Genomic DNA, 27,098 nt, shown 5'->3' with positions numbered 1-27,098 from the left:
CCAATAATTGTGCGCTCCTCGGCGCAATTCAGCCCCTGGCTGCGAAGAGAGAGTACTCGGCCTACCCAATAATGATTTTAAACATCAAATGCGAAAGTAACCATCACCAGACTTTTTTTTACTTCGCTTTTTGACAGACAAGGACGACGTGACACTGCACAGTTTTTATAACTAATATTAACAGTGCCACGTACATAGAACAATATACCCATTTTTACACCTGGGTGGAGGGAGGAAAGTCGTGTTAAGTGCCTTTTCCAAGGACAAAATATCAGTGGCGTCAGGGGGATTCGAACCCGGGACCGCTTGGTTCTGGGCCGAGCGCCCTGCCGTTACGCCACACGACCCCACATATGATGGGGAGGGGGACTGGAAGACAATGGTCATGGTCCTCTAATGTTGACAATCCAAGTTTTCCAAACACACTCACTATCCACTGTTTACAGTTACTTACAATGTTACCAACTGTCACATATCTGGCAGAATCTTAAATGCAGAGACACGTTGGCCTGTTGTGCCACATACATGTCGCGTCAGGGGTGAACATAAAACACGCCAGCGGTGTCACGGAAAATCATCTCAAACTCCAACAGAAATTTGGCAACCAAACGTCGGGGGAAAGTTATTCGGCGAACACTAGTTTTAATGGGCTTTTTCTATATGCTTAGCAATACAGTGGAAACAAACAATAATGGTACTAGTATAATGGTATGTTTGTGTTGTTATCGTCTCTTTTCTAGATCTGGCTTAAAGTACTTGAAGTCCTATTTCCAGAAAACGATATTGATTTTACGTAATTTATCAACATGGCAGCTAGTCAATACGTCCAAACCCAGCTGTCACAATGACAATGTCCCAAAGGATTTTTTCCGCGTTTCTCGGTCACAATGCCCGTAAAATGTTGCTAAGGACTAGGGGACAAAATGTTGCGTTTTGGTTACCCTGGCAAAAACATGCAGACCCTAGCCTTTTCTTTGGGTCGACCGCTGGCAAGAAACATACAATTTTCTATCTGACATGTGAGATCATGTGAGTGATAAACTTCAAAACAGACTTCTTCTTTTTGACGCTCTGTTCTCAGCTTAGATCGTTGCACACTACGCAAAGAATGAAAACAATACAAATCTGTATAACTACAATATGAAGTTGAAAATGCCAATGTCATGATACATTTCATTTTTACATTGTTCAACTGTATTTGTTGGTTCACCTCGGCCGAAATGTAAAAACCGAAAGAGAAAAAAAGATAATATCCACCTACCGACCCTATTTTCTCAGCACCGTAATTGGAAACACACTTTTTTTCCTAGTACCTTAACTGATCATGAACAAAAGATTTGCCTAGTCATTGTGAACTTTTTACCCATTGACCTGTCTGTTGAACCATGCACTGACTAGTAATGTTTCGGCTGTTGAATGAATTGTATCCACCAACAGTTGGGGAATAGCAATGTCCCTGTAGCTCAACTGGTAGCACCGGTGTTCACCGTATTGAAACCTCCTCCCAGCGTTAAGGTAACAGCATCACAGTTGAGCTCCTGGTTCCAAATGGTTGGTAACTGGTAACTATGAGACCCCAGTTAAAGTCCTGGGAAGGGCATCTCGGTCAGGGCTGCACACGTCTTTTGGAAGGGACGTAAAATGGGGGGTCCTGTGTTTGAGGAAGTGCTTCGAGCACGTTTAAGGGGAAGGGCTAGCAAACCCTTCCCTGTAAAGATATACCCTGCTACAAAAACAGCAAGGAAATTTGCTGACCTATGTGCCAAAAGTCACTTCAAGGTTGAATAACAACAACAACAACAACAGTTGTCGAATATAGTGTAGCAAATACGGGTACTAGACATTACAAAACAGTTAGATTTACATTTGGTTTAATGGAGAATTCTATTCAACAACAATAAAGATCATTCAAACACGAACACACTAGAAAATAAACGGTGATGGCCTTAGTTTTAAACCTTGACATTTCTCTGTGTACTGATATATTGAATATTTGCTACATAGCAGCGAGGTTAGGTGATAACTCTTAGCTACCGCCGTGTTATTCTTGGCAAATATCGTCGGGTGTTTCTAATAAAGGCAAAGCTTTAACCTCATCTATCTGTACTACGTTAAAACACCAGGAATAGCAATCTAAGAAAATTCTTGTTTTTTCGTGATATGTACAAATCCAAACAAATCACCCATATCTAAATCTAGATGTACATAGTTGCCTACGGTGTGTTATTTACAACTGATATAATCGTATCTCTTGAAACCGTTTTCCCCGATCCTTTTCGACATTACCGTTTTGAAACCTACACCCAATCATTTACATACAAGATCCAATACCTGGCAACTCGATAAGCATTAGATCACAAATTTAGTACAGTAGCAGCTTGTAACTCTCTACTGGGCATACATCAGAAGATATTGCACTTAAGCTATCTACTTAGTACCTTATACGGAAAAGCAATCAACAGAAGTTTCAAGAAGTTGCTATGTTGGAGAAAGGTTTTGTCTTTAAACTTCAAGTTACTGACTAGCTATATAGTAGGCATCCTTCCATCTTTCCAGATGATGGTAGCACTCTGGATTCGGCAGCTTCTCATGTGACTCTGAAGTCCAATCCTGGCGTGACAGTCTCGGCCACAGTTTGGACATATGTAGTCAGCTATATACTTTAGTAGCACCAAGAAATTTCACAAGTTCGCTCATTGGATGTATTATGATGATAGACGCATAATATAGTAGTCCAGCTATCTATCTACGAATGAAAGGATATTGTTAAGTTACATGGATACAATGGACCTAAGAAAGCCAGCCGCGCATAAGGTTTCTTCATAATACTATAGAATTTGTTTTTAAAAAATACAAAAGACAACAGAAGGCAACATAGCTGGTGTGCAACATAACGTCTAGGGCTTGAGTAGAACTCTAGGGCTTGAGTAACGTTATCTGTGTTTACCACTATCATAGCATATAAAACGACTTTTCTTGTCGCATCTCTATCCGGTTACTAAGTCTCTCACAGCAGAAGCTCTTCCTCCGTCATGACGATGATGGTGATGTCACACGCAACACCGCCCCCTGGCGTCGTTCCCTCGCAAGTGTAGGTCCCGCCCAGCTCGGGAGTCATGCTGTCGATACGCAGCTCGTGTTTAAAGCCGTCCGACTTCTTATGGAGCCCTTTGGTTGGCGGGATCATCTCTCCTTCGTACAACCATCGGACGTTCTTGGCTAAAAAATTTTTCAAGTAAACAGAAATAGCGTCATGATCACATTTGAAATATTCCATATGTTGTATTTCAACATTGCATAAAGCGGTTTGTACATGGTATAGAGTGCTAATGATTGCGAATCTCAGCCAATAGAGATATGCGTGTGTTACAGTATATGATAATTATGATATTACATCAGTACGTCTTATGATAGTGAATTTGGAATATACTGGGTATTCAGAAAATATCAAGACGTTTGTAATATGAAGATTCTAAAAAGATATGCCACTCGACACCGCTTTTGTATGGTCGGAATGGCAAGTTGGGACTTTGCAATAAGTATGATTTTGTCAACCAGTCTCGATTTTTAAATTGATCATAAACATGGCCTACCTTCCCCTTTGACCTCTAGGATGACCTGTTGACCTCTGTGCGCCCGTACGGACGTGCCTGACATCAGGTTGAAGGGATGCTGGGCGAGCTGCACTCCCCCTCCGTCCATCTCTGCACTCTGGACCGCCGTCTGTTTACCTGGACAGAACATAAGAATCAACAGTTCTTTAACAACGATCTTTAAAATTACTCTTTCGTTTGTGTGTAATGTTTAAATATTTGTCAAAAGGATCTTTATTAAAATTCACTTGAAAGTTCATTTGTGTTGGTAGAAGTTATTCTGAATCAAAGTTGAACTGCAATTGCCAACAACCATCCCTCAACAGAGACGGGGGGCGCCATAGACTTTCTGCAACATATGATCCACAGCTCATCGAGTCACGTGTTCTATCTGCATTGAATGACGTCACAGAAACAGTGGATTGCTCATTGTTCGAAAAAGACGGGTGGATCAGTCGAAAATTTGGGTAAGATATTTTAGATGATAAAGATTTGAAACGCAATTTCTGTATGCAAAGTTCATTCGAATAGATTTTAAGATTTTTGAAATTGGAATATTGTATGACTGACAAGTTACGTGTATTTCTTAAAACATGAGTGGATTTGAAATAGTTTTCTATCAAGATAGTTCCTTTTTGTTTAGAATGGTTTTTAACATAAAGTGCATTTCCGTTCATCTATCCATATATCCTTTGGGCACCGCATGGCTGTTATACTGAGTTGAAATATGACAGTTGTTAATTTAGATTCAGTAACAAGTACAGTACACACTACAGCAACAAAAAGATAGATTCGTAATACATATAAGCCTTACCATCCAGCATGTCCGCCAGGTAGGCCTGTTTGCCCATGGTCCTGAGCGCCTCACAGAACACGTCAAAGGCGAGGTCGTCCCGGGACGGCAGCAGGTCCAAAATCCGCTCGTTCCTCTCCTCGCGAAGCGGCGCGCTGATGATGTAGTTACCCATGGCTTTGGTGAAAACCTGGGGAACATTCGTACGGAATTCTTGTGTTAGTATCGGTAGCGTGTAAAGGAGATAACATGTACTGCTCTTCGGTGTTATATAGATGTTACTGCCCTGGGTGGAAATATCCGCTTTTTAAACCCCATCCCCACAGTACTAGTTCCTTTGACCTGCGTTTATACAAGGCCTCGCGAATCGGGATTTACCCATGTACGGGTGAACGCAAAGTCACGTAAAATCCTAGTATGAAGCGGGTCTTAGTTAGTGTACGAAACTACAGCGTCCTATCACGACATGCATTTAGGGTAGTCCCTTCAGTTAATTCAACAATTGATTTCCAAGGGAGAATGTCCTTTTAAACCATGCTGTTTGTTTGTTAATTTGTTTGTCACCATCTTGTTCTCATGCCATCATGCCTGGGTGAATCCACATTCCCGAATCTCATAATATGAACAGCAATCAGTTAGTGTACGAGCAAGCCATGCTGTTAGTCTGTTTGTTTGTTTCTTTGTTTGTTTGTTTCTTTGTTTGTTTGTTTCTTTGTTTGTCACCATCTTGTCCCCGTGCCATCATGCCGCATGCTTCACCACGTGCAGGTAGGTTAGGACAAGGTTAGTGATACCTGAGGCTTGCCGACTACCTGGCTCTGGGACAGGTACGTGATGACGGGCTCCGGAGACATCTTATCCACCAGCACGGCGCGGTGACGGATCAGCTGCAGCTTCTTCGCGCTGGTCATTCCTGTCAATCAATCAAAACACCTGTCAATCATGATCAATTGCTTTACGCGTCATAGTCACAGATTGCTAGTAGAAAAAGTGGAGATGATCATATGCAATTTCGATATGCATTTAAACCATTATCATGGCAGTGTTTAGTAGCAAAATTATGACCTGTTAATGCGATACGCAGGAACTGTTAACAATGGCTTGGCTTTGTTGTTCTTCGTTGTACAATACAGTTCATCATGAAAGACAACAAGCAACACCTTAGTATCAACATTATATCTACTGGACGGTCACTCAGGAACAAACACAACATCTCCATCCCCCCAGCAAGAACCAAAAGATTACAGAACTCTTTTCTACATCAGGCAATCAGTTTGTACAACAATAATTAAACCTAATTTGGAATAATGGGTACTTGTTATATCAGTGATGAACGTTTGGATGTATATATTGTATATTGTATATAGGTGTTCTCTAATTTGTTGTAAATATCATCGCCATCCAGGCATGTTTTGTCTGTAAGTTTTTGATATTTGAATGTAAAGAAAAAAGACTACAAACAATCGACTGAAAACTATATCTCCGTTTTCACGGAGGTGATAACACATACAAGAGCTAGAGATTTGGCACAAGCTGAATTTACCGTCTCCCTCCAGAGTGTCAGCCAGCCAGGCCAGGTGAACCCTCGTTCTGAGCGCCTCGCAGAAATGTTCGAACGCCTCGTCACCTCGTGGTGGCAGCATGTCCAACAACTTCCCACACCTCGCTTCCTCCGCACGGAGACTGGAACGGCGAACGTTTGGTTAGAACCTTAGATTAAAGTATGTATCCGTATCTATGTAGCCAGTATAACCTCCCTTCGGTGTAATACTCCAGCTTTACAGGCACGCGTCACAGCAGCAGCTGGTTATAGGACACACAACGACCTGTCACATCTGACTAGCCTTTGCACATCTAGCTGTAAGCGTTGTTTAAAGCTATCTAGTGAGAACGCTTCTACAGTACATGATGGCAACGAGCTCCACTCGGCGATAGTTCTGGGAAAATACACATTTTTGAACACATCAATCCTAGGTTGATAATTTTGGTATTGAAGACATGACTTTCTCTTGTTCTGACCTGATACTAGTAGTAGATACTTCGTAGTTGGCAGGACAAAGGACACAGGCAACGTCACATTGCACATCCTGCAAACGCAAGACCCGGATTGGAGACAGAACTAGAAGAGCAACTCCACAGATTGGAATAGAACGCGAGTCCTACCTGTTTAAATCGTTCACTTGGGCCGGCGTCAGGACCTCCATTTTGACCAGGTACTCGATGACCTTGTCCGTGTCCTTGACGTTGTTGATGATGATGGATCTGAATGCCAGCAGCATGTCTCGTCGGTCCTTCCTCATAGCTGCACGGTGACAGAAATGGTTAAAGTGAAATCAGAAATACACAACGTACGCCTTCACACTATAGGACTCATTGTTACCGTATACCACGCATATTCCCCTTAAGGTAAGATAATAATATTATCACTTTATTAGTACTGCACTGATAACATTCAAAGATTCTAGTGAAAAGTCAAAGTTATTTCGAACCGTTCACTGACGGGCCATTTTTCCACTGATTGTAACAGAGAAGACAGACGATATGTACAGTATTTCCATGTTCATTGTACCGGGGAGATCCCCCCTTGCTCGTTTCGGTGACCACAATGACCAGTGTACCATGGCCTACGGATCTTCCCAGTAGCGTGCAGGTCGGGTAAACCACGCAGCCGGGATTCGAGCTCCCAACATTTTGGTCCAAAGGCAGGGTCGCTAACCACTGGATTACGCACGCCACGGTTTGGTATCGCGTACAGTATCGATGTTTCAAACCTACCTGTGTCGGCAGTCGGTTCCTCCAGCAGGTCGGCCAGCCAGGCGGAGTCCGGCAGCATCCTCAGCGCCACGATGAACATCAAGAACGCACCGCTCTTCATCGTCATGATGATGTCCAGCAGCTTCTCGTTCATCTCGCGAGCCGTCTTCAGCTTCTTGATGTCCTGCGCCACGTTGATGGAGAGAATGTCCTTGGACACCAGGAAGTCGATGATGGGGATGGGGTTCATGTTGTCCACCATTGCCTGTCTGTGAGTGATCAGAAGCTCCTTCTGGTGTGACTGCAGCTCTGTGGTAAACATGGGAAACGTTCAACCGTAAATACTTTGATGAAGGTTAGACATTCAGGTAGTAATATACGGCAAAAATATTTACTCAAGCAACTGGATAAAATTTTGAAAATTTTGAAAATTAATGTTCAAAATTTGCAAAATTTTATACGGTTGCTTGAGTAAATATTTTTGCCGTATCAACCGTACATAGTTTCATCAGGTTGTTACCCGCGTATTAACATTAATCCGCCGGGTTACATAAATCCGCCACTTTGAAAAACAGTTGGTTTGAGATATCTCTAGTGAAGCACCTCCCAGGTATGCAGGTTTAGATGTATATGAGTGTATAATACCGGGGGACGTTGGTTTGGAGATCTGCTTGGACGTTTCAGGGTGGCGGAATTATGTACTCTCGCGGAATTATGTCAGTAAATGTTAAATGAATTGAACATAGTTTTCTTCGGTACACAGCCCTATTCTTCCGTCTGTCGTCCACTTTACACCAATAGAGACCATTCATTTTGCACTGATGAAGACGACAGACATGTCGTTGAAACATGTGCACGAATGAAATAGGGTTGTGTACCGAAGAAAACTATGTTCAAGGTTCAATAGTACAATGATCATTTCATCCACACAAGCTAACGGAGATGTGATGTTTCTGGTAACATTTAAGTAGGAAAAGTAGATGTCAATTTCTAGCACGTGCATTTATTGGATTTCATGCGACTTGAAAGATGTAACACAACAAGTTTGTTGCTGGCTACATTTTTCATGAAAGTCGTTATGTTTTAAAATAGACCCCTTTCCAAACTCCGGCGCCATTTTGAATCTGCTCTCGCGAGAGTACAATCTGCCGCGAGCGCGCGTGATCTGAGTACGGAGCAAATACGGTGGTTTAAGTAGAATGAATCAAAGGGAGGGTTAGCACATAATCAGTACCTCTCCCCTCTAGAAGGTCTGCCAGCCACCCAGCATCGCAGTCTCTCCGCAGTCCCTCGCACAGAGCGAAGAAAGCGTCGTCGTCCTTGGTGGGCAGGACGTAGAGGAGCTGCTCGTTGGCGCCCTTCTTGGTCATCTCGCGATCCACGAGACTGAACTCCGCGCGAGTGATGGCCTTGCGTAGCAGCAGGTGGTAGAGCATGCGCTCTGGGATGATGTGCTCCAGAAGATTGAACCTGTACCGGATCAATTCCTTCTTGTACCTTTCTGACATACCTGAAAATCAATACAAACATTATGTCAGATATTCAGATCTATTACTAGTTACTATAACATCTTTATGCACCACATGCACTCCACCAGGATATGATTAAGTACACAATGATGTTAGGCTGTTGTGGTTATATTTTATTGTTAACATGATCCGTGGTATATTCAAATTACATAATATGATATACGAGTTACCATTGGGGAGGGAGACGAAGTTGGGGGTCTTGGAGGAAAGGAGGGAGGGTTTCTTGGAGTCGACGGAAGGGCTCTGTGAATGGTGGGAAGGACTCTTGGAGTGGAGGGAAGGGCTCTTGGAGTGGAGGGAGGGTGTCTTGAAGTCGACGGAGGGGCTCTCGGGGTGGAGGGATGGGCTCTTGGTGTGGAGGGAGGGGTTGCCGGTTTCCTTCTTGTAGATAAAGTTTGGGTTGTTTGTACCTCCTCCCTCGAGAAGGTCTGCCAGCCAGGCCAGTTGGCATGAGTCCCTCAGGCCGTCACAGAAGGCGTAGAAGGCCGGGTCCCCCCGGGACGGCAGCATGTCCAGAATCTTCTCCACCGCTTCAGGCTGGGACTCGGACCGCCTCAACTGAGAAACAAGCACAGTATTATTCACATATATCTTGCCATGTATAAACTACGATGTAATTGAAAAACTATGCAAATGTGTGTACACATGTTTCAAGAGAAGAGAAGAGACTAAGTAAATTTAGATGGAATATAGCACAATGTTCATTTTCTTCTACTTGTAATTATGTTACCTAATGCATTTAGCCCATGTTGGATATGAAAATACAATGAAGTTCATTGTCATTGTCATTAATAGGTTATCCATAAAGCATTTGGTGAAAAGATCATGTTATTTGTCTGAATGCTGTAGAAAGGATCTGGGTCACAATTGTTTTCAAAATTAAGATATTGGATTTATTTCCTTGCTTGCCGTTTAAAACAAACGAATGTGTTTTCAATGCAAGACTCGGGATCGGGAGTGATACGACTTGAAGCCCCCACTCACTGGACTCGTGGCACGCTGGCGGCGTCGTTGCGGTCGATCGAATTGACAAAGCACGTGCACTCAATGAATTTCATCGACAAAAAACGAATCCTTTTAAGCTCTGTGTGTTTTGTTGTATTTTTGGTCATACTTGTACGTTTTGCACGATATTCCCATTATAAAGTCAAGGGTAACACAAATTCAGTTTTGGACGCAGCGACGCCGCCAGCGTGTCGCGGATCTAGTGATACGACTTTCCATACCTCGCCTGCAATAGGGCTGGTGATGATCCCTCTGTCCAGAAGATAGTCTGTCATCAGATGCGGGTTGACATGTTCCACGATGGTCGAACGGTGGCGCTTCAGGGCAAACTTGTGCTCTTCAGACATAGCTGTAAGCAAAATAAAACAAACAAGGTCACACACCAGGAGGCCCAAAAATTGACCTTGACATTCGTCTTCCCAATACCTACCCACATACCAAATATCATCACAATACATCAAGAGGTTGGTGAATACAAGTATCCGGAAACATACACAGTACAGTCACACAGACACACCCATAACAATACCGCCATTTTTCATGGAAGTAATTAATGTAAAAGACAAAAATACACACTTGAAATTGATCATCTTCGTAGGTGGGGGTATGGCAGAGCTTCAGTGGTCGTGACCGTAATTTTTACATGGAAAATTGGAAATCTGTCGATCCTTTGAATGGTTCTGTTTCACCCTAAGTTTAGAATTACGAAGTACAATAGTTGGCAAACCTTTGGGGAACGGCTACGATAAACAACCGCCTGAAACTTACCTGAAGACTTGAACTCCTGCATGGCGATTTCCTTGAGCTCCCAGTCATCGCTGTAGTACTTCTTGTGCTGCAGGAAAACACAAATGTTCACGCCTCTGTCTTTTGAGAATATTTCTTTCTTTTGAATGAAGAACTTTATTGCACGACAATTGTACAATTTGATGAACAAGTATCAAAACATAATGCAAACTAGAGGTATAGAATAAAATGTGGCATCATAATCACCCATACAATAAAGGCTAGCATAAGTCTTTGATATACTGTATATACATGTAGTGTTAGATTTGAGCTTTCTGTATTTTTTTTCTAATGCCAAAGCAGTCTTTTATATATTTACCTATTTTTGCATTGTTGGGGTTGTCGCGTCTAAAGATACATTAAAATTTGTCTGTAGCATCAAACTCTTAAAATTTGTTTCTTTTGAATGTGTCGGTCAAATTTGATCACAACTATTCTTCTTTATTGCAATATGATATTTAATGTTCTGTCAAGGATAACAAAGAGATCAGCCGTACCTTTTTCTTGCCGCCGTAGCCGCAGAACTCCGCACAGCCTGCACAGCACGGACAGCACGACAGACAGCAGGCACAGCACAGCCCCCACCAGTGTTCACACAGCCCCTTCCACCAACAGCAGAAACACAGCTAGGAACAAAATGCATAACAATGACAGTTCATTGCAAGTTCTTGCCTGTAGGCCAATTGCAGGTGCATGTAACATGAAAAGGACGGACAGATAATGATGAGCAGTGACTACTCTAGTCTAACTATTAACGCTAACAATTGCTCCAGGAAACAATGCAAAACCATACCACATACGGATCTGGTTTCTTCTGAGACATTATTCATACAGCATGTCTTGGCTGCTTCAAATCAAATCATGTCATACATTCCGATAACATTCCAATTCAAATAGGGCGGCGACTTCTCTGCGACCGCCCTGCGACCTTGCATTTCATAGATAAAAGAATCATCTTATTACGCTTTGTATGTCTGATGTCTTTTCAGTCGACTAAGTCATGTGTTTGAATTTGTCATAATGTTCTAATTTCGAAGGCAAGGGTTATGCAAACCAATCTAGGTCGCAGCTAGAGCGCAGCGCGATCGCCGTCTAGTGGAATGAGAGAAAACAACACGGACGCAAATGGACTTACCAAAAACAGCAGGATGAGGAGTAAGAGGAAGAATATAATGAAGAGGAAGAGGCCCAGGGGAACACCACCGACGTACGACTGGGCCAAGAACCCGGCTTCCTGCGTCTTCGCCTCCACTGGGGCGCTGTAAGGACCATAACCACTGGCCGTCCTTCCTTTAACCTGAGATGTAAAGAGGTCACACATTGAGACATTAAACAAATGATAATTAAGGTTTAAGGCTTAGCAGCCTCTTCTTTGCTACTTAATGTACCTTTATGTGTTTCTTGCTCTTTCTTCGAATTCTGCTAATGTAACGTCTGACAACGACAAAGGCAAACTCATGTCATACAATTGGCCTCGCTAATGCTACGGTCTCATCTTCAAATCGGGGCCCGGCCGGGCTGTTTACGAAAACGAAAACTAAAAAACGCATATCAAGAAAACACACAATATATGTTTAGGAGTGATCTTTTTACATTTTGTGTCTTTTGTTGTCTTTTATATCATATTTCCCAAGCTGCCCGGTCGGGCCCCGCTTTGGAAATGGCACCGTAGCATTACTAGGATGTCCTTAAACATTAAAATGTAGTTTAATGTGGATATATGTTGTTGTTTGAATTTTCATGTGTGAAATTTCATACCTGAAACGTGTATAACTCTCCTGCGGTCAGATTCCCTACCACGGTGGTAGGTTCCGGTCCGACGTCCAACTGTTTCATCTCTGCTGAGTTCGCGGCGCCATTTTCGTCGTCGTGCGTCGGGACGTACAGGACCCGGTACCCGATGACCTGTCCGTCGTGTTCCGGTACGTCCCAGCGAAGACTGACGGAACTGTCCGACGAGCCTGTCGCCTCCAGGTTTTGAACCTGCTTCGGTACTGATGGAACAGAAAAGACTGTTGTTTCGGGGTCTTACGTATATTTTAAAGTTTAGAAAAGAGACATATAACGTAGCGCTACCAGTTACGGTGCGCTACCACTTTTGGTAATATCCATATGTCGAGGTGTATTATGCTAAAGTCAGTTCTCATGAGTAATAAAGAACATCAGTAGTTCGATCCTTAGTCACGATTTATGTGCATTATTTCTAATCTATGTTCTTCAAGTATAGCGATAGCTGGAAAAAGACTGAGGTGGACCATAATAGGTAACACTATCACAATACTTCATCATAGACCTCAGTATAAATACATGCTCGCACGACGTTAAACAGGCGGAGAAAAACTAACAGACATGCATTTTCCTTTCTAGTAGAGCTCCTATTTCTTTCTGTGGGTTAAACATTTGGCTCTATCCGTGCGGTTTTGAGATAAATGACGTTTTGAATAAATTGGACAATAATTGGTAGCGCTACGTAAGTGGGCATGTTAGGTAGAATACACACAGAATGCTACCATATTCGACATAATATCAAAGGTTTTGATGAAGTTCCCATACTTTGTTGCAAAATAAAGATGACGACAAGAGATATCTTTTCAAACATAGATTACTTACCCCCTTCTCCGGAGAACACCACAGCCCTGTCGCTCATGGGACCGGTCCCGTACTGGTTGAAGGCCTGAACCTTGGCCTCGTGCGCCACGAACACGCCTAGCGGAGGGTCGGGGTTGTGCACGTAGTGATCCATGTTCGGGTCTGTCACCTGCACCACCGAAAATTCGTCTGTCGAGCCGAGTTTCTTGAAGAACACGTTGTAGCCAAACCCTGGTCCACCTCGGTACTTCTCTGCTAGGGCCTGAGAAATTTGAAGAAAGACATGACTATCTATATGAAGTTCCAAACCAGATATCAAAACCGGAAGTTCTGCTGCAGTACCATTACAGGGGTCCAAAATCGACCTATTTCAAGGTCTTATCAAGACCTGCCCACATAACACATATGGAGATAAGCCACTCAGTTATTATTGAGTTATCGTGTTATCACACACACACACACACACACACACACACACACACACACACACACACACACACACACACACAAACACACACACACACACAGACACACACACACAAACACAGAATCACGCACCCCAAAACATAGCATTCTTTGCAAATATAAAAATGACTCAAATGCAAAGCGTTCTGATTGATGGCAATGTGTCAGATATGTGACATTTCAACCATCAATCAGAATACTCTACCATATAAAGTACAGGGTTCTCTTACGTTCCATCTGATCACCAAGTCTCCGATGTCGCCTCCGCCCCCTCCGACTCCGCCCACCTTGGCGACAGGAGCTAGATGGTGGAAACAGTGATAGGTTAACATGTGCATAATTGAACTCATTGAATTAATCACTGGACCCGCGGCACGCTGGCGGCGCCGCTGCGGCCGATCGAATTGACAAAGCACTCAACGAATTTCATCGACAAAAAACGAATCTTTTTAAGCTTTGTGTGTTTTGTTGTCTTTTTGGTGCATAGTTGCACGTTTTGAATGATATTCCCATTATAAATTCAAGGGTAACACAAATCCAGTTTAGGTCGCAGCGACGCCGCCAGCGTGCCGCGGGTCCAGTGAGAGGGGGGCTTTACTGCCACCTAGAAGACAAGGGATATGATTCGGTCTCTATGGTGCAAAGAAGATAAAGATAGACGAAGATGATGATTATGATGAAGAATAGAAGCAAGGAATAGGAAAGACAGGGTTGGCGGAAGGATACAATGAAGAAAACTGGTAGGGATAGATCTCTCACCATCTGAATGTGTGCTGTAGATCGGCGAGGGGAGACTGGGTTCTCCCAGCCCGATGGCGTTCATGCCGAGCACGCGGAACTCGTAATCGTTGCCTGGCAAAAGCTCTGACACGGTCGTCTGCATCCTGTCGTCTGCGATGACCTCTGCAGACCCTGTAGGACGAACAAATATTAGATATGATGATATCAATAAGACTTATAGTCTTTAATGACTTTGTTTTAGATGTTATTCAGATAGAAAACGTCATTTCAGATGAAACCCCGATGAGTTGATGATGAACATTGCTTTATTTGCAACATGTGCACAAACATACCAGTGAGACCTAATCTAGCTGAATTGCTGTATGAGGCACAGAACATTACTTAAAATCTATTAGAATTCATTCAATTACTCTACAATTCATTTAAAAACTCTACACTTCATTCAATAACTACAATTCATCAAATAACTCTAGACTAAAAGGTAAGGTAGTATGCTTAAATCTGGAAGTTCTGGAGCTGAACTGCGTGAATTTGTTCTTTGTTCTTAGCTCTCTACCATGTTAACCCCCCCCCCCTCTCACTGGACCCGCGGCACGCTGGCGGCATCGCTGCCGCCGATCGAATTGACAAAACATTCAACGAATTTCATCGACAAAAAACGAATCTTTTTAAGCTTTGTGTGTTTTGTTTAGTCATACTTGTACGTTTTGAATGATATTCCCAAGTCAAGGGTTTCACAAATCCAGTTTAGGACGCAGCGACGCCGCTAGCGCACAAATCCAGTTTAGGACGCAGCGACGCCGCTAGCGTGCCGCGGGTCCAGTAAGAGGGGGGCTTAAGCTTCCCCCTGACCCTGTAAGTTCTGACCTGACTCCAGAGTGGTCCAGCTCCGGTCAGTCTGTGTCCTCCCCTGGACGATGTACCCCGTCACGGGGCTGTGGTTGTCGCTCCCGGCAGTCCATGCGAGCCGGCAGGTTCTGCTGCTGACGTCACTGGCGCGAACATGCAGAGGGGCATCTGGAGACGCTGTTTGTATGGAGAAAAGACAAACATCTTGCAATTACGTGTTGAATGAAGAGAGGATGTCCCAATGCTAAGACGTCAACTGAACACAAAGAAAACAAGTGTCTTAAGCATATTCTTATCATTCCAGAAGAAGTGATACTATCCTACCGATCAATATTTTTCCATCATTGCAAGCGCCTTCTTACTCAGAGTAGTTACAGGTTTGCGTAGCAAAACATTTGTTGGATCCGTTAGCATGTGTGGTGGGCGCCATCTTGAATTGTGACGTTACAGGGTCGCCATACCATTTTATTGGGAGGGGTGTTTTTTGGGGGTCGCTAGCGTTCTCTCTATCTTTAACAAATCGGCACGCAACTATCACACATTCAGCTCAAATAAAAAGAAATATAAAAAGACCCCGTAATCGCTAAACTAACATAGCAAACCTGAAGTATATGTAGCACACATTCTTAACTCTAGTTTTAACGTTAAGATCAAACTGAGCAGTGAGTTGACTGTACGTACCACGCACGGTGAGCACAGCCCTCTTCTCTTGGCTCCCGGTCCTGGTTTCCACGGAACACACATACGTGCCCTCCATGACTTTGGTCGCCTGTAGAATCTCCAGGGAGCCGTCTGAATCCTAAACACATGGAAAAACATGTTAAGTTATGCATGGCGCAGATCATGTGTGAAGATCATGACAAAGCGCCATGTCCTCAACATATGATATTACAAAATTGCTATAAGGAGGCTGTCAAGTCCGTCTAGTCTGAGTTCCGTATTTATATCTTATCGGCTTAGGTAAAGTTTGCGGGGAAGAAGTTCTTTTTACTTTGACCCACCGTTGTGCAGCCATGTTATCAAGCAAAAAAAACGACTTCTTCGGTCACAAAAAATGACTATACGGACCTCATACAGACTTGATATACACACTAGTGTGACAGTCCCCTTGAAATGCTTTTTTTTCGTGTAGACTATGTAGAACTGAACATGTATAAGTAAGTACCTTGACGTAGTGGTCACTGGACAGGTCTACGCGGTGTCCGTTGTGGAACCAGGTTTTGATGACGTCAGAAGAGGAGCTGCCGCCGGCGGCGCACGGAAGGGTCCCGTCCTGCTGGTAATCCACTGTCACCCGCGAGGGGTCGCCACTGGACCGCGAGGATCCGTCTGTGTGGAAACAGTTCAGTGCCGACGGTTTGATATGGATCAGATGGCTTGAAAACTTTGGAATAAAAGATGACTCGAAGGTCAAACGACGACAGAAGAAACAGAAGCGGTTCGTTATGCTTCGTTTGTAAAAGTCATTTTCTACAGAATTTGTTTTGTCATCCCAGGCATCTCTAAGCAATTGACAAGGTGACAAAATTGCATAAAGGTATTGCGAAAATGCAAATACAAATAGTTATCGATGAAAATAGGCTAACAGCTCTGACCTTGAACCGTCAGTGTAGCTGTGCTGGTGGCTGCTCCCATCCGGTTGGTCAGCTGGCAGGTGTACATTCCTCCATCGGACAGCTGGACACCTGTGATCCTCATGCTCCCTCCTTCCAGCAGAGAATACCTGCAGGTACGAAATATCAATATCTTATATGAAATACGGCGCCTGTACGCAGCTAACACGCACATGTATTTGGCGTCTTTTAACGACTTTACAGACACGTCGGGTCTATGCTATACTAGAAAACGTTTGTGAGTCCCTTGCCTTCCTCCAAGTTGAACGTTTGCACCGTTCTTCTTCCACGTGACATTCGGTACCGGCACTCCGCGCATGCGCATGTTGAACACCACCGCTCTTCCAGCGGACGCAATGATTTCTGGGTCGAGCCGCAGTCCGAACGATGGAGCCTCATCTGGGGAAGGAGAAAAAAAATCATTAATTAAATCTTAGTCATAATTTTTCTTCTGACAAGTTTGTTCATTTCAAGGCCAATAGACCGTTTCCGGGCACTGAACAAGCACTTAGAACTGGAACAGCAACTATTTTCCCTGAGTCATAAAAAAGACAAGCTCATATCACTAAGAGTGAGGACTGACATCATCTCACTAAGGGTGAGGACTGACATTGCAGGTTGACATTACAGGCCATACCTTTGATCGTCATAAGCGAAGACATGCTATTAGAAACTAGGGGGCCCAATCCGCTAGGTGGCCCAAACCTACAGGACTTTCTTTCCCTCCGAAGAGCTATCTGCAGCTAAAAAAAACATGACCATAGCATGTCCAGAACTCGAGATATCAAAACTGGAAGTTCCGCTGCAGTACCATAGCAAGCCGCTAGAGGGCCCAAGGTCTAATCATTTCGAGGTCTCATGAAGACCTACCCACATACCACGTATCAAGACAATCCATCCAGGCATTCTTGAGTTATAGTGTACACAGAAGGACGGAACACACTCACGAACGCGGACGAAAACATAACCTTCTAGGCGAAGGTAAAAATATATAAAAGGTACCTTGTGCCCTGAGTTCAGCCGCGCTGTTCGCTCTCCCCCATTGGTTGAAGGCCACACACTGGTAAACACCGCTGTCCTCCGCGCGCAATCCCGAAATGCTCAGCGAAGCAGTGGAACCGGAACTAGCTAGAGCCACTCTTCCGCCTCCGTTTAGAACCTACGTTAGAAGTAAAACGTTATGATATACGCATAACCATCTTGATGTATACTTCCGACTATAATGTCATTTTCTACCGCAGCAGATCATTACAAAGAACACCCCTGACATTCTACCCATGAGAGTCTAAAGATGACCTAGAATTATGAATATCATATCTAAAGAGTGATGACACAACAAGCGTGTCATTAAGTCAGGTTAGTCCTTTTCCTGGCCATTGTTCTGTGACCTTCAACACCTATGGGACACAGGATGTCTGTCTGTCTACAGGGGATGTGGTGAAGCTAGACACCTTAGTGATAACATCTCACCAGACCGTCACTGTCTGTCTACGTCAAGTCTGAGACACAGGTATTGACAATGTCTCAATGTCTAAATGATATATGATCGATAAAACCCGCTGTTAGGTGTGCAGAAAGTGCGAAATGGAGATAATTGGAATTTCGTTCGATTTCGCACTTTCTGTAGTTCCATTTCGTTCCATTTCGTTCCATTTCGTTCAATTGTGTTCCATTTTGCTCCATTTCGTTCCATTTCGTTTCATTTCGGACTTTCTGTACACCGAATAATAAGTGCTGTTGTATGTTACCTGTCCGTTGTGCAGCCATGTGTAAGACACAGTGTAGTCGCCGTCCGTGCGGACTTCCCAGTGCGCTCTACCGCCCAGCTCAACATGCTGACTCGACAGGCCCTGTAGAAACTGTGGAACACCTAGGCAGACAAAAACAGAGCAACGTTAAAGCTTGTTACTTCTTTATCTCACAACTCAAGATCTTCCAGTGAAATAGTTAACGCTTAGAATTTGTGTGCTATACTCTTCTGTCCATAAGGGTGTCAGTACCACTTCTAAAACTTTGACACCCTTTGTACGTAACGTTAACCCATTTCACTAGGACTGCGACCTCGCTGCGACCAAGCGATTTCATAGGTGAAAAACAAATATTTTTATGCTTTGTGTGTTTTGTTGTCTATTCCAGTCATAGTTTTACATTTTGCATTCCAATAATTAAGTCATGGGTTACACAAATACAATCTAGGTCGCAAGGAGGTCGCAGTGCGTCGCTGTCTAGTGGAATGGGGGCCTTAGGGCCCTGTCACACGTGTGCGTATATACAAGTCCGCATGGGTTGCGTATTAACATGTTTTGGGTTTAGGTTAAGTTTGCAGCCGAAGAAGTAATTTCTTTGGTTTGATAACTAGACGGCTCAACGGTGGGTCAAAGAAGAAAACAACTTCATCCCCCAAAAATTTATTTAAACCACAAAAATGTTACTGCGGAACTCATGCGCACTGGAATAGACGCACGGGTGTGACAGGGCCCTTACAGACGAACAAACGCTACCTTGTACGATGAGTTGTGTAGATCCCGAGGCGCTCCCGCTGGAGCTACCGGCCCGACACTCGTAGAAGCCGGCATCCTGTAGGTCCAGTTTGGTGATGATGAGAGCCTGGTTCCACTTGTCCAGGTAGTGGTTCACGGGGAGGGGCACCTCCACTCCGAACTGGTCCAACCGCCGCCAACTGATCCGGGGGACGGGGCTGATGGAGAGGGGAAACATCGATCACATCGATTATCAGTACAAACAGCTTGGTAGAGGCGCGTGTTTAGGTCACAATTGGAAAAGGGGGCCCTACCGTCAAGTTCAAGGGCTGTTTCTTTGCACGTGGCCTCGTGTGACACCCTGCGGCTACCGTACTACTTTTGGGCACGGCCGGGGCCCTGGAAGTTTTCAACACGGAGTTAAAATCAACACGGGACCCGGTGATAATAGGCGCCGTGAAACTAATCGGGAGAACACCGAGAGGTCCCCTTCCGGTGTCCGGCAATCCACCGGGACAAATTTGTGTCTTCGGGGCCTGGCCGGGACAACGCATCCCTACGGGCACCGATGCAAATGTAACCTAAGCATTATATTTACCTGATAGCACATTACACTTTGAAATGTTCTTTACTGGGAATGTATGTTCATAAATACGAATCTGCCCTAGACATGAGTGTACATGTACAGGAATAGAGTTTGTCTTGTTGACTTACTTTCCGTACGCGAAGCATTCCATCCTGACTGTCGTTCCCCTCAGAGCGGAGACGCTTCTCTCGGACACAGCGAGCTGGGGCGCCACCTGGCCGGGCGCTGCGGAACGACAGATAGAAAACAGTTCTTTTCAAAATGCTTTAAACACATACCTTCATTCAGCAACTTTAAAGCATCTGGTACAATTACTACAAGATTAATACAAAGAGACAATAACCATTGCACTTAGAGTTCAAGTCAAATGTATTTTCGCTAATTGAACAAGAAAAATAGAAAGAGACATAGTAAGACTCTTTAATACTTATGGTCTACTATGCGCGTTTCTTGATTGCTTCCATAAAATATGGTGGTATAGTTTTTGGCATATTTGTGTGTGTACGCGCGTATCTTAAAAAAACTCTAGATGGACTACAAAAATATTTTCTATGTGGGTAGATGTTGTGGATCCTAAGGTCAAGATTAATTTTGGTCCTCCTGGCGGCCGACCTTGGTACTGCAGAGGGTTTTTGTATATTTTGCCCTGGACATGCTGTAGTCTTGATTTTATTTCGATGACAGGAAGCTTTTGGTGAAAGGTGGAAGTGGTGTAAGTTTAGCCCCCCTAGCAGTAAATCTAAGTTTTGAGTGAGCTTCTTTATGAGATGGAAAGAACAACTCACGTCTTCTGGTGACCCTGAGCGTGATAGGCGGACTGTACCGGCCCTCTATGTTGATCTCGTTCAGCGGTGAGTGGTCGGTGGAACTCTGCACCAGACAGTGGTACTCCCCGGCGTCTGACTCCGTCACCTGAGCGAAGTACAGGTCACCCGTGGTCTCTGACACGAACACTCGGTCGTCCTGATCCACGAAGCTCGGGAACTGAGTCTTCACCCAATGGAACACCAGTCCTGAGATGATAACAGTCAATTGAAGCATAAGACATAGTTTGGTCATCCAAAGCAGATCTACACAGTGCACCGAAAACCGTATATGCTAGCCGGAGAAGCTCCAGTCAGCCAGATAAACTCCAGTCCTACGGTGCGGACTGGAGCTTCTCTGGCTAGCATAAACGATTTTCGGTGCACCGTGTAGATCTGCTTGGAGATTAATAGTTTGGTATCTGAATAGAAAGACTCTTTGTACACAACCAAGTGTCTTATCAACCGAAGTTTGGGGACCGTATCTGTAAACAGCGACACCTACAGTTGCAGTACAAAGTGAATCAGTCAGAATTGCCCTGAGGGAAGTGAAAGACGGTCACGTTGAGTAAAACACTTTGTTGTGCACAAAGAGTCTTTTTTTCATTCAGTGACTTATATCACCAACCAATTGAAATTATTCACAAATAGTTGGGCATCCTTTAAAAGTTTGACTGTTAGCTACTATTGAAGAAAACAAAATGGGTTGGATGGCAGAAGAAATACGAGGTATCGTTGACATTTTGTTCAGAATTTTCTTTCAACTGAAAATTTGGAGGCGCAGTCAGGTTATGCAATTATGTCAAGAAACGCTAGGGGTCTAACGAGGAAGAGATGAAGAAGGACCGTACCAGGATGTCCCTCTGGCGGGTTGCACACCAGCCTGGCTCCGTGGCCCTCCAGCACAGTCATGCCCGGCCGGGGGTCCGTCGAGAACCGTTCCACAACTGGGGTGGACAAACAGGGAGCACATATCAGTAAAATCATTCAGTCATAGAGTCAGACAAAATGCTTTCTACGAGTGCATAGTGTGCACTCACAGCTTTGCAAAGATATAGATGCATGATTTGTTTTCGACAAGAAAATTTCGTAAGTTATTTTTTATTTTTATTTCTTATTAGATCTTATTAGGCTCAGGTGTGGTCTTAGCTACAAGCATGTTCTTTCAAACGCCGTCTATGCTTGTCTTATGCTCGCTGAGTTTTTGTTTTAGCAACATTTTTAAGATGTCTAGATCTATGGCGATGTGTTTGAGTTTATTAGGATCCACAATTAGCTTAACAGCTACTCTTCCTGCAGTCCATTCAAAAACATGACTGGACAACACTACATGACACACAGGATTCAGGAACACCACATATACAGAATATACATGTACATAAATGATAAGGTCTATATATACAGTGTTGACAATATCTAATTACTTTACAGTTTCAAACCATTCCAGGTGCTGGATATTCTATACAAAAAGTTTTTCTGAGCATTTGTTCTGGGCTTCGGTAAGAGGATGGTTTGTGATTTAGATGATAGTGTTTGATAACCATGTGATTGCATTGTGATCTGTAGAAAGCACTATGTCTAGTTCTTAAAATCAATGATTCACTCACAGGCGAACGTGAGGTTGCTCGGTCTGCTAACCACAATGCCAAGGTCATTGAAGGCCAGACACTCGTACAGTCCCGCGTCACGGTCCTTCTCTGGGTTGTCAATCACCAGGTTTCCTCCAATCAGGGTTAGCCTCTCATCCTATGGAAGGAAATAATAATTTTAGTGATACAATTATCGATACAGAGCCAGGGTTGGTAGGTTGGTGGTTGAAACTTTAAACTCTGCAGCTAATTTTTGCTTTCCTATGTTCAATAATCCAAAACTTGTGACAATGTAGTGGGATCAATATGAAATCAAAAGGTGAATTCTTTTGTCTCAAAATCTATTAGAAAGCGAGAACTTCGTCCAACCATACTATTCGGTTGCAAATTGATTTTATCAAATAATTTGCATTATTTCACAATGGTTAAGTCATCTTCACTTCACAATTTTGCTGTCGTATAATCATTTTTTTAATTTCTTAGAAACGCCATCAATCTTTATTGACACAACAAACGTACATCGGCTTTCGTAAGGTCTTCTACAACCATGTTGTTAACTATACATACAAACAATTAATTCGAAATGCACATCCAGTACGGATCGCTAGGTGACGCTCACCGACAGTACGTTGAGTTGTTGGCCGTTCTTTCTCCAGCGGTACTGCGGGGCGGGGATGCCCTCTCCCTTGCAGTTCAGCGTGACCTGCTGGGTGGGGGAGGACGGGTCGTACACGATGTCCTCCGGCTGCACGATGATCCTCGGCGTGACCACCTCTTCATTGCCGAGCACAACTGTGGATACGTACGGTTGAACTTTAACGGTCTTTTCTGTGTTTTTTTTTTTTTTTTTTCAAACATACAAAATAAGATACCCAGTGGTGCTACACTTTTCATACTGGCGGCACAGCAAGATTGAATGTACACCATGCGACAAAATACGTTCAGAATAATACACATACAAGAATAGGATCTAGGAACGTTCAATAAAGAAGAATTATAGAACTCCAATTGTAAACTGCCACCACAGTACAGGATACATACAAAAAACAATGTTTGTTCTGATCTTAATATCATCCAAGATATACAGAAGTACTGTTGCAACGGGATTTTTATGCTAGACTTAAGAAAGTTTATCTTTGCGTTAAGCGATCGACAAACTAGTGAGGCAAGGTGTTTTTGTGAATCCCAAAAGAAGGAATAAAAAGCCCAGGAGAAAAAAATTGCCTCTTTTAAGACAAACAAAAACCCAGGTGGCTTCCCTCGCCCCAGGTGTCCAATCTTGTCTTCTCCACTATTAGATTATCAAAAGTCAAAAGTCGCACACAAGTTGGGCATACACGTACATATTTTTACAACAGTACCTTGCGAAGAAAAATTATTATTATTCAAACGTATTCTCTTTTCTTCTGTTTTAAGGACGTCGATTTTTGTCTGCTTGTAGTCTATATTTTCGATCATGTCCAGATGTATAGCGTCTATAAGAATGTTCAATAGCTGTCCACTTTGTAAAATTATCTGAATGGATTATACTGGGCACCCTATTAGATTACAATGGTACGGCCAAAAGGGACAAGAATTCCAAGTTGTCTTAAGACCTCTGGGATTAGGATGCTAATTGATCATGATATCAATCAGTTTTACCTTTTCTCATTTAACACTGCACCTTAATTATACAAACTATCTTCATGCCAATTAATCATTGTTTGTAAGAGAACAGACACTATTCTAAAGAATTCCTTAAATCCAGAGGGGGTGTTATTTTCCAATGAATTATGTATCAATAAATACGTAATCAGCGATAGCCACACCAAGAAGGCCAATTGTTGATTAGATATCAAAGAACACAAAACAAGACGAGTTTTTCTTCTCGCCCCCGAAATCAAAGTTTGTAGTCAACACTTTCTACATTGTGTTCAAAACATGGTGATTATTGATATGATCACCTTGGGAAGAAAGTTTTTTTTATTGATAAAATGATCTCTGTCTGATTGTACTACGACAGGGCATTTTCAGTGTAAATAGAGGTTAGTGATTGATTGATTGATCTGCCCGCTTACAATATGAGGTTCCATAAAACCTCCAAGCAGTTAAGTAAACTGTGACATTAAAAAAATAACGAACATCTTGTAGTTGTAGACGTTTGGCACCAAACTTTAAAATTTTAATTCCACAGCATTGGCGAGCCGGGAAGTAACTCTTTCCCCCACGCGGCATTCAAGTTACAACAGAAAAGAACAATCCATGCGTCCAGAATGCCAAGCGATATGGGTGTGAACGCTTGGAAACGTGTTGAAAACAAAGTCACGTTCTCGGCACGACCCTGGCCGGTTCATGTCGTTCCGTCCAACCCAGTCGTAAACTGACGATGAATACTGTAAATGCAGAAATGTTCGCGGTGGTTTTATGTTCGCGGTTTTAACTTATAAGACCACCGCGAAAAACGCGCCATTGTGTGACTGTAGCGCTATTATTGTTTCAAACGCGAACTCAAAACCACCGCGAACACTCCATTTTCTTCCTACCGCGAAATTAAATCCCCGCCAACATTTCTGCATTTACAGTACTTTCAATTTTGACTTAAGCATTAGAAAAAAGCGCAGCAGAATTGTTTTAAATGCCTTACCTGCATTCGCAGTGTATGTGAAACACGTCACAATCAGCACGGCCGCCCAAAGTTGTCGCCGCTTCATCTGTGGGAAAGAGGAAAAATTGACGACCTTAAGAATAATGAGATTCACAGCATAAAGGCCCATGTTTGCACTTTGACCACGGGATAAATATAGCGAACAAAAGCTACATGGACGCTCAAACTCGGGAATGCTTGCAGAAGTTAACCCCAAGTCCTGCCACTATTAATCTGCGACGGAACTGATTTTTGAGAGAAAGATACGGTACCTTAAATTTGAAGAGTGTTTCCAGCTGTTCTTAGTCTTGAAAAGTGAAGAGTAAACTGAGCTCGTCTACTACTTTATACTTATAGCGAGAAACAGACAAGACGCTGCACTCTGAATCATCTGGGATTACAGAAGCGGCTGACAAGCTTCCTTCCCGTGCAGTTGTTCAGCGGGTAAAAAGACGAGGGGCCAGGCCGCCGGGGCAAACTTTACCGCGGGGCAAAGGGGCCGGTCTTTGTCATTCAAAACTCAAGTGGTTGGAACAGAATCACGGCATCCAAACAAAAAAAGCCTTTTGGCATGAAAACGCAAGATTACAACGACATGAGTCTCAATTATATGTCAGATTAATACAATATATAAAGCTTCAGTAACGAGAAAATAAAATCGACAGGAATAACACGAGTAAAATTGACTACTTTTTGTAAAGCAAGTGCGTTTGGATGCGGTGAGGCACGGACGTATGCAAAAGTGCGGCATGACAAGTCTGCCCTGTCCCAGACATGGTTTCTGTACCCGCGGGGGTTTAGTTAAGCTTGAACAATTTGTCAGACACCTCAATACCTGAGGAGGTTCAACCCATTGTCTCTCGTGTGGTCTTTTAGCAAAACTAGGAAACAGATGCGGCAGGGTGACCGCGTCATCGTAAATTCGTACAACCTTGCCTGGGTGTATTCATGCACTATGGCCGGGTACAAGCAGATATGCGGGTCACGTTCGTAAAAAATGTCAAGCGTCAGTGTGGGGACAGGCTCTAGAAGGCGCTAGCCATTTTCAGTTTGTAGGATGAACGACGACTTTGTTCCTCTGAATCTTACGTTAACGTAGTACACCTCAAACCCGATGTACAATTCTTAAGGTTCAAAGATGTTTACAACGTCTTGTAGATCTGTATTATAGTGATTACACGGAGAATCCAAAAGTCGTGGGAAAACTAGCCTATCACTCAGATGGTGGACCTAAACTCACTCTACACGGAAATGTTTTCAACTAGTTTGTAGTCTGTGAAAATTTAAAGAAGACCTATAGTTGTTTCCGCACATCGTCATCAAGAAGAGAACAATACGCTAATACATACTATAAGTATGGACCAAAGCATGAAGTAGTGGTGGGAATTTACATGGTAGGGGTAGATAATAAAGGTCACTTTCAGAAAGCACATCAACAAAAAGTTCCGTCTTACCTTTCAATACAAGTCTTGAGATGTTTTTAGAAGACACAGCTCCGTGAGGTCGACCGTGTACTTGGTAGTAAACAAGCGAGGTCTCGCTGTGGGGAGTCTTTGTCGCCGGCAGACGGTCCCTTTGCCTCCGTGTCCAGAAAGTCAAGCAGCCGGCGGAGTGACGCTGAATTAATAGGGTGAAACCCGGATTCAAAAATTCAACAAGTATTTCTCTGTATACTAATTCTCACGATGCTTGCTAAAAGATTCAGCAATCCGGTTAACTCTTAAGATGTGGTCCTGCTACGCTCCACCTTAACGCACCGCTTAGAGGACTGAAGTTCAGGACAAAAAGCAGGTGAGAAAATATTTACGTTAAACAGGATACCTGGTTTTCTTCAAATTCCTAAATTTCCTGCGAAAAATAGGGCTACGGATACAGATTTCTCGGAATTCCTCTTGCACGCGCTGCGTACCACACTTTGCAAACTTGTAGACTGAAACAGCGATCTTCTATCCACGCTATTTAAGGAGACCTTATAATTGTTGCACTCGCTGACTCATAACAGGTAGTCCTAGACATATTTGTATGTCTATGCGCGTAGGCTGACATAATAATAGGCAGTCTGTTCCTTATAACGGAACTTCACATGTCGCGCATGCAGTACTGACCTTCCCCTAGGGGATACAGTGCCTAAACATTTGTATTGACCAAGACTTTTTTTTTAAACGACTACTGTATAAAAATGATAACAGAAGGGTTTTAAGCTTTATATGTTGGGTTATACGTTTTTAAACCACTGAGTGGTAAAATCGTGTTCTAGATTGCTAAACACGCCTTTCAAAATCGTGTTCTAGATTGCTAAA

At 43.4% G+C, this 27,098-nt stretch overlaps 1 protein-coding gene across 4 annotated transcripts; it reads right to left on the bottom strand.

Moving 5' to 3' along the window:
- Positions 1–1,854: 1,854 nt before the first annotated feature.
- On the bottom strand, positions 1,855–26,697 carry LOC136437677 (contactin-3-like). Of its 4 annotated transcripts, none has more exons than XM_066432256.1 (33): positions 26,620–26,697; positions 26,253–26,415; positions 24,799–24,865; positions 22,795–22,967; positions 22,194–22,332; positions 21,438–21,533; positions 20,569–20,796; positions 19,912–20,008; positions 19,219–19,415; positions 18,466–18,587; positions 17,720–17,876; positions 16,969–17,116; positions 16,700–16,827; positions 16,270–16,433; positions 15,786–15,903; positions 15,123–15,281; positions 14,274–14,426; positions 13,745–13,815; positions 13,071–13,311; positions 12,219–12,454; positions 11,596–11,757; positions 10,958–11,086; positions 10,443–10,509; positions 9,896–10,023; positions 8,840–9,227; positions 8,375–8,650; positions 7,162–7,449; positions 6,550–6,688; positions 5,930–6,069; positions 5,199–5,299; positions 4,408–4,576; positions 3,594–3,731; positions 1,855–3,219 (listed from the first exon to the last, which is right to left on the bottom strand). In XM_066432256.1, exons 3-33 carry the CDS (start codon positions 24,863–24,865, stop codon positions 3,008–3,010), a joined length of 5,031 nt encoding a protein of 1,676 aa, XP_066288353.1. In that variant the 5' UTR covers positions 26,253–26,415; positions 26,620–26,697; the 3' UTR covers positions 1,855–3,007. The 4 variants fall into 4 exon arrangements, with proteins under 4 accessions (XP_066288353.1, XP_066288351.1, XP_066288354.1 ...); XM_066432254.1 differs by having other exon boundaries at positions 5,181–5,299; positions 26,620–26,696; XM_066432257.1 differs by having other exon boundaries at positions 5,181–5,299; positions 9,080–9,227; positions 26,620–26,695.
- Between the last annotated feature and the right edge of the window lie 401 nt (positions 26,698–27,098).

This window comes from Branchiostoma lanceolatum, chromosome 1, assembly GCF_035083965.1.
Source record: "Branchiostoma lanceolatum isolate klBraLanc5 chromosome 1, klBraLanc5.hap2, whole genome shotgun sequence".
Lineage (NCBI taxonomy): Eukaryota > Metazoa > Chordata > Leptocardii > Amphioxiformes > Branchiostomatidae > Branchiostoma > Branchiostoma lanceolatum.
This window is presented reverse-complemented; position numbering and strand designations above follow the sequence as displayed.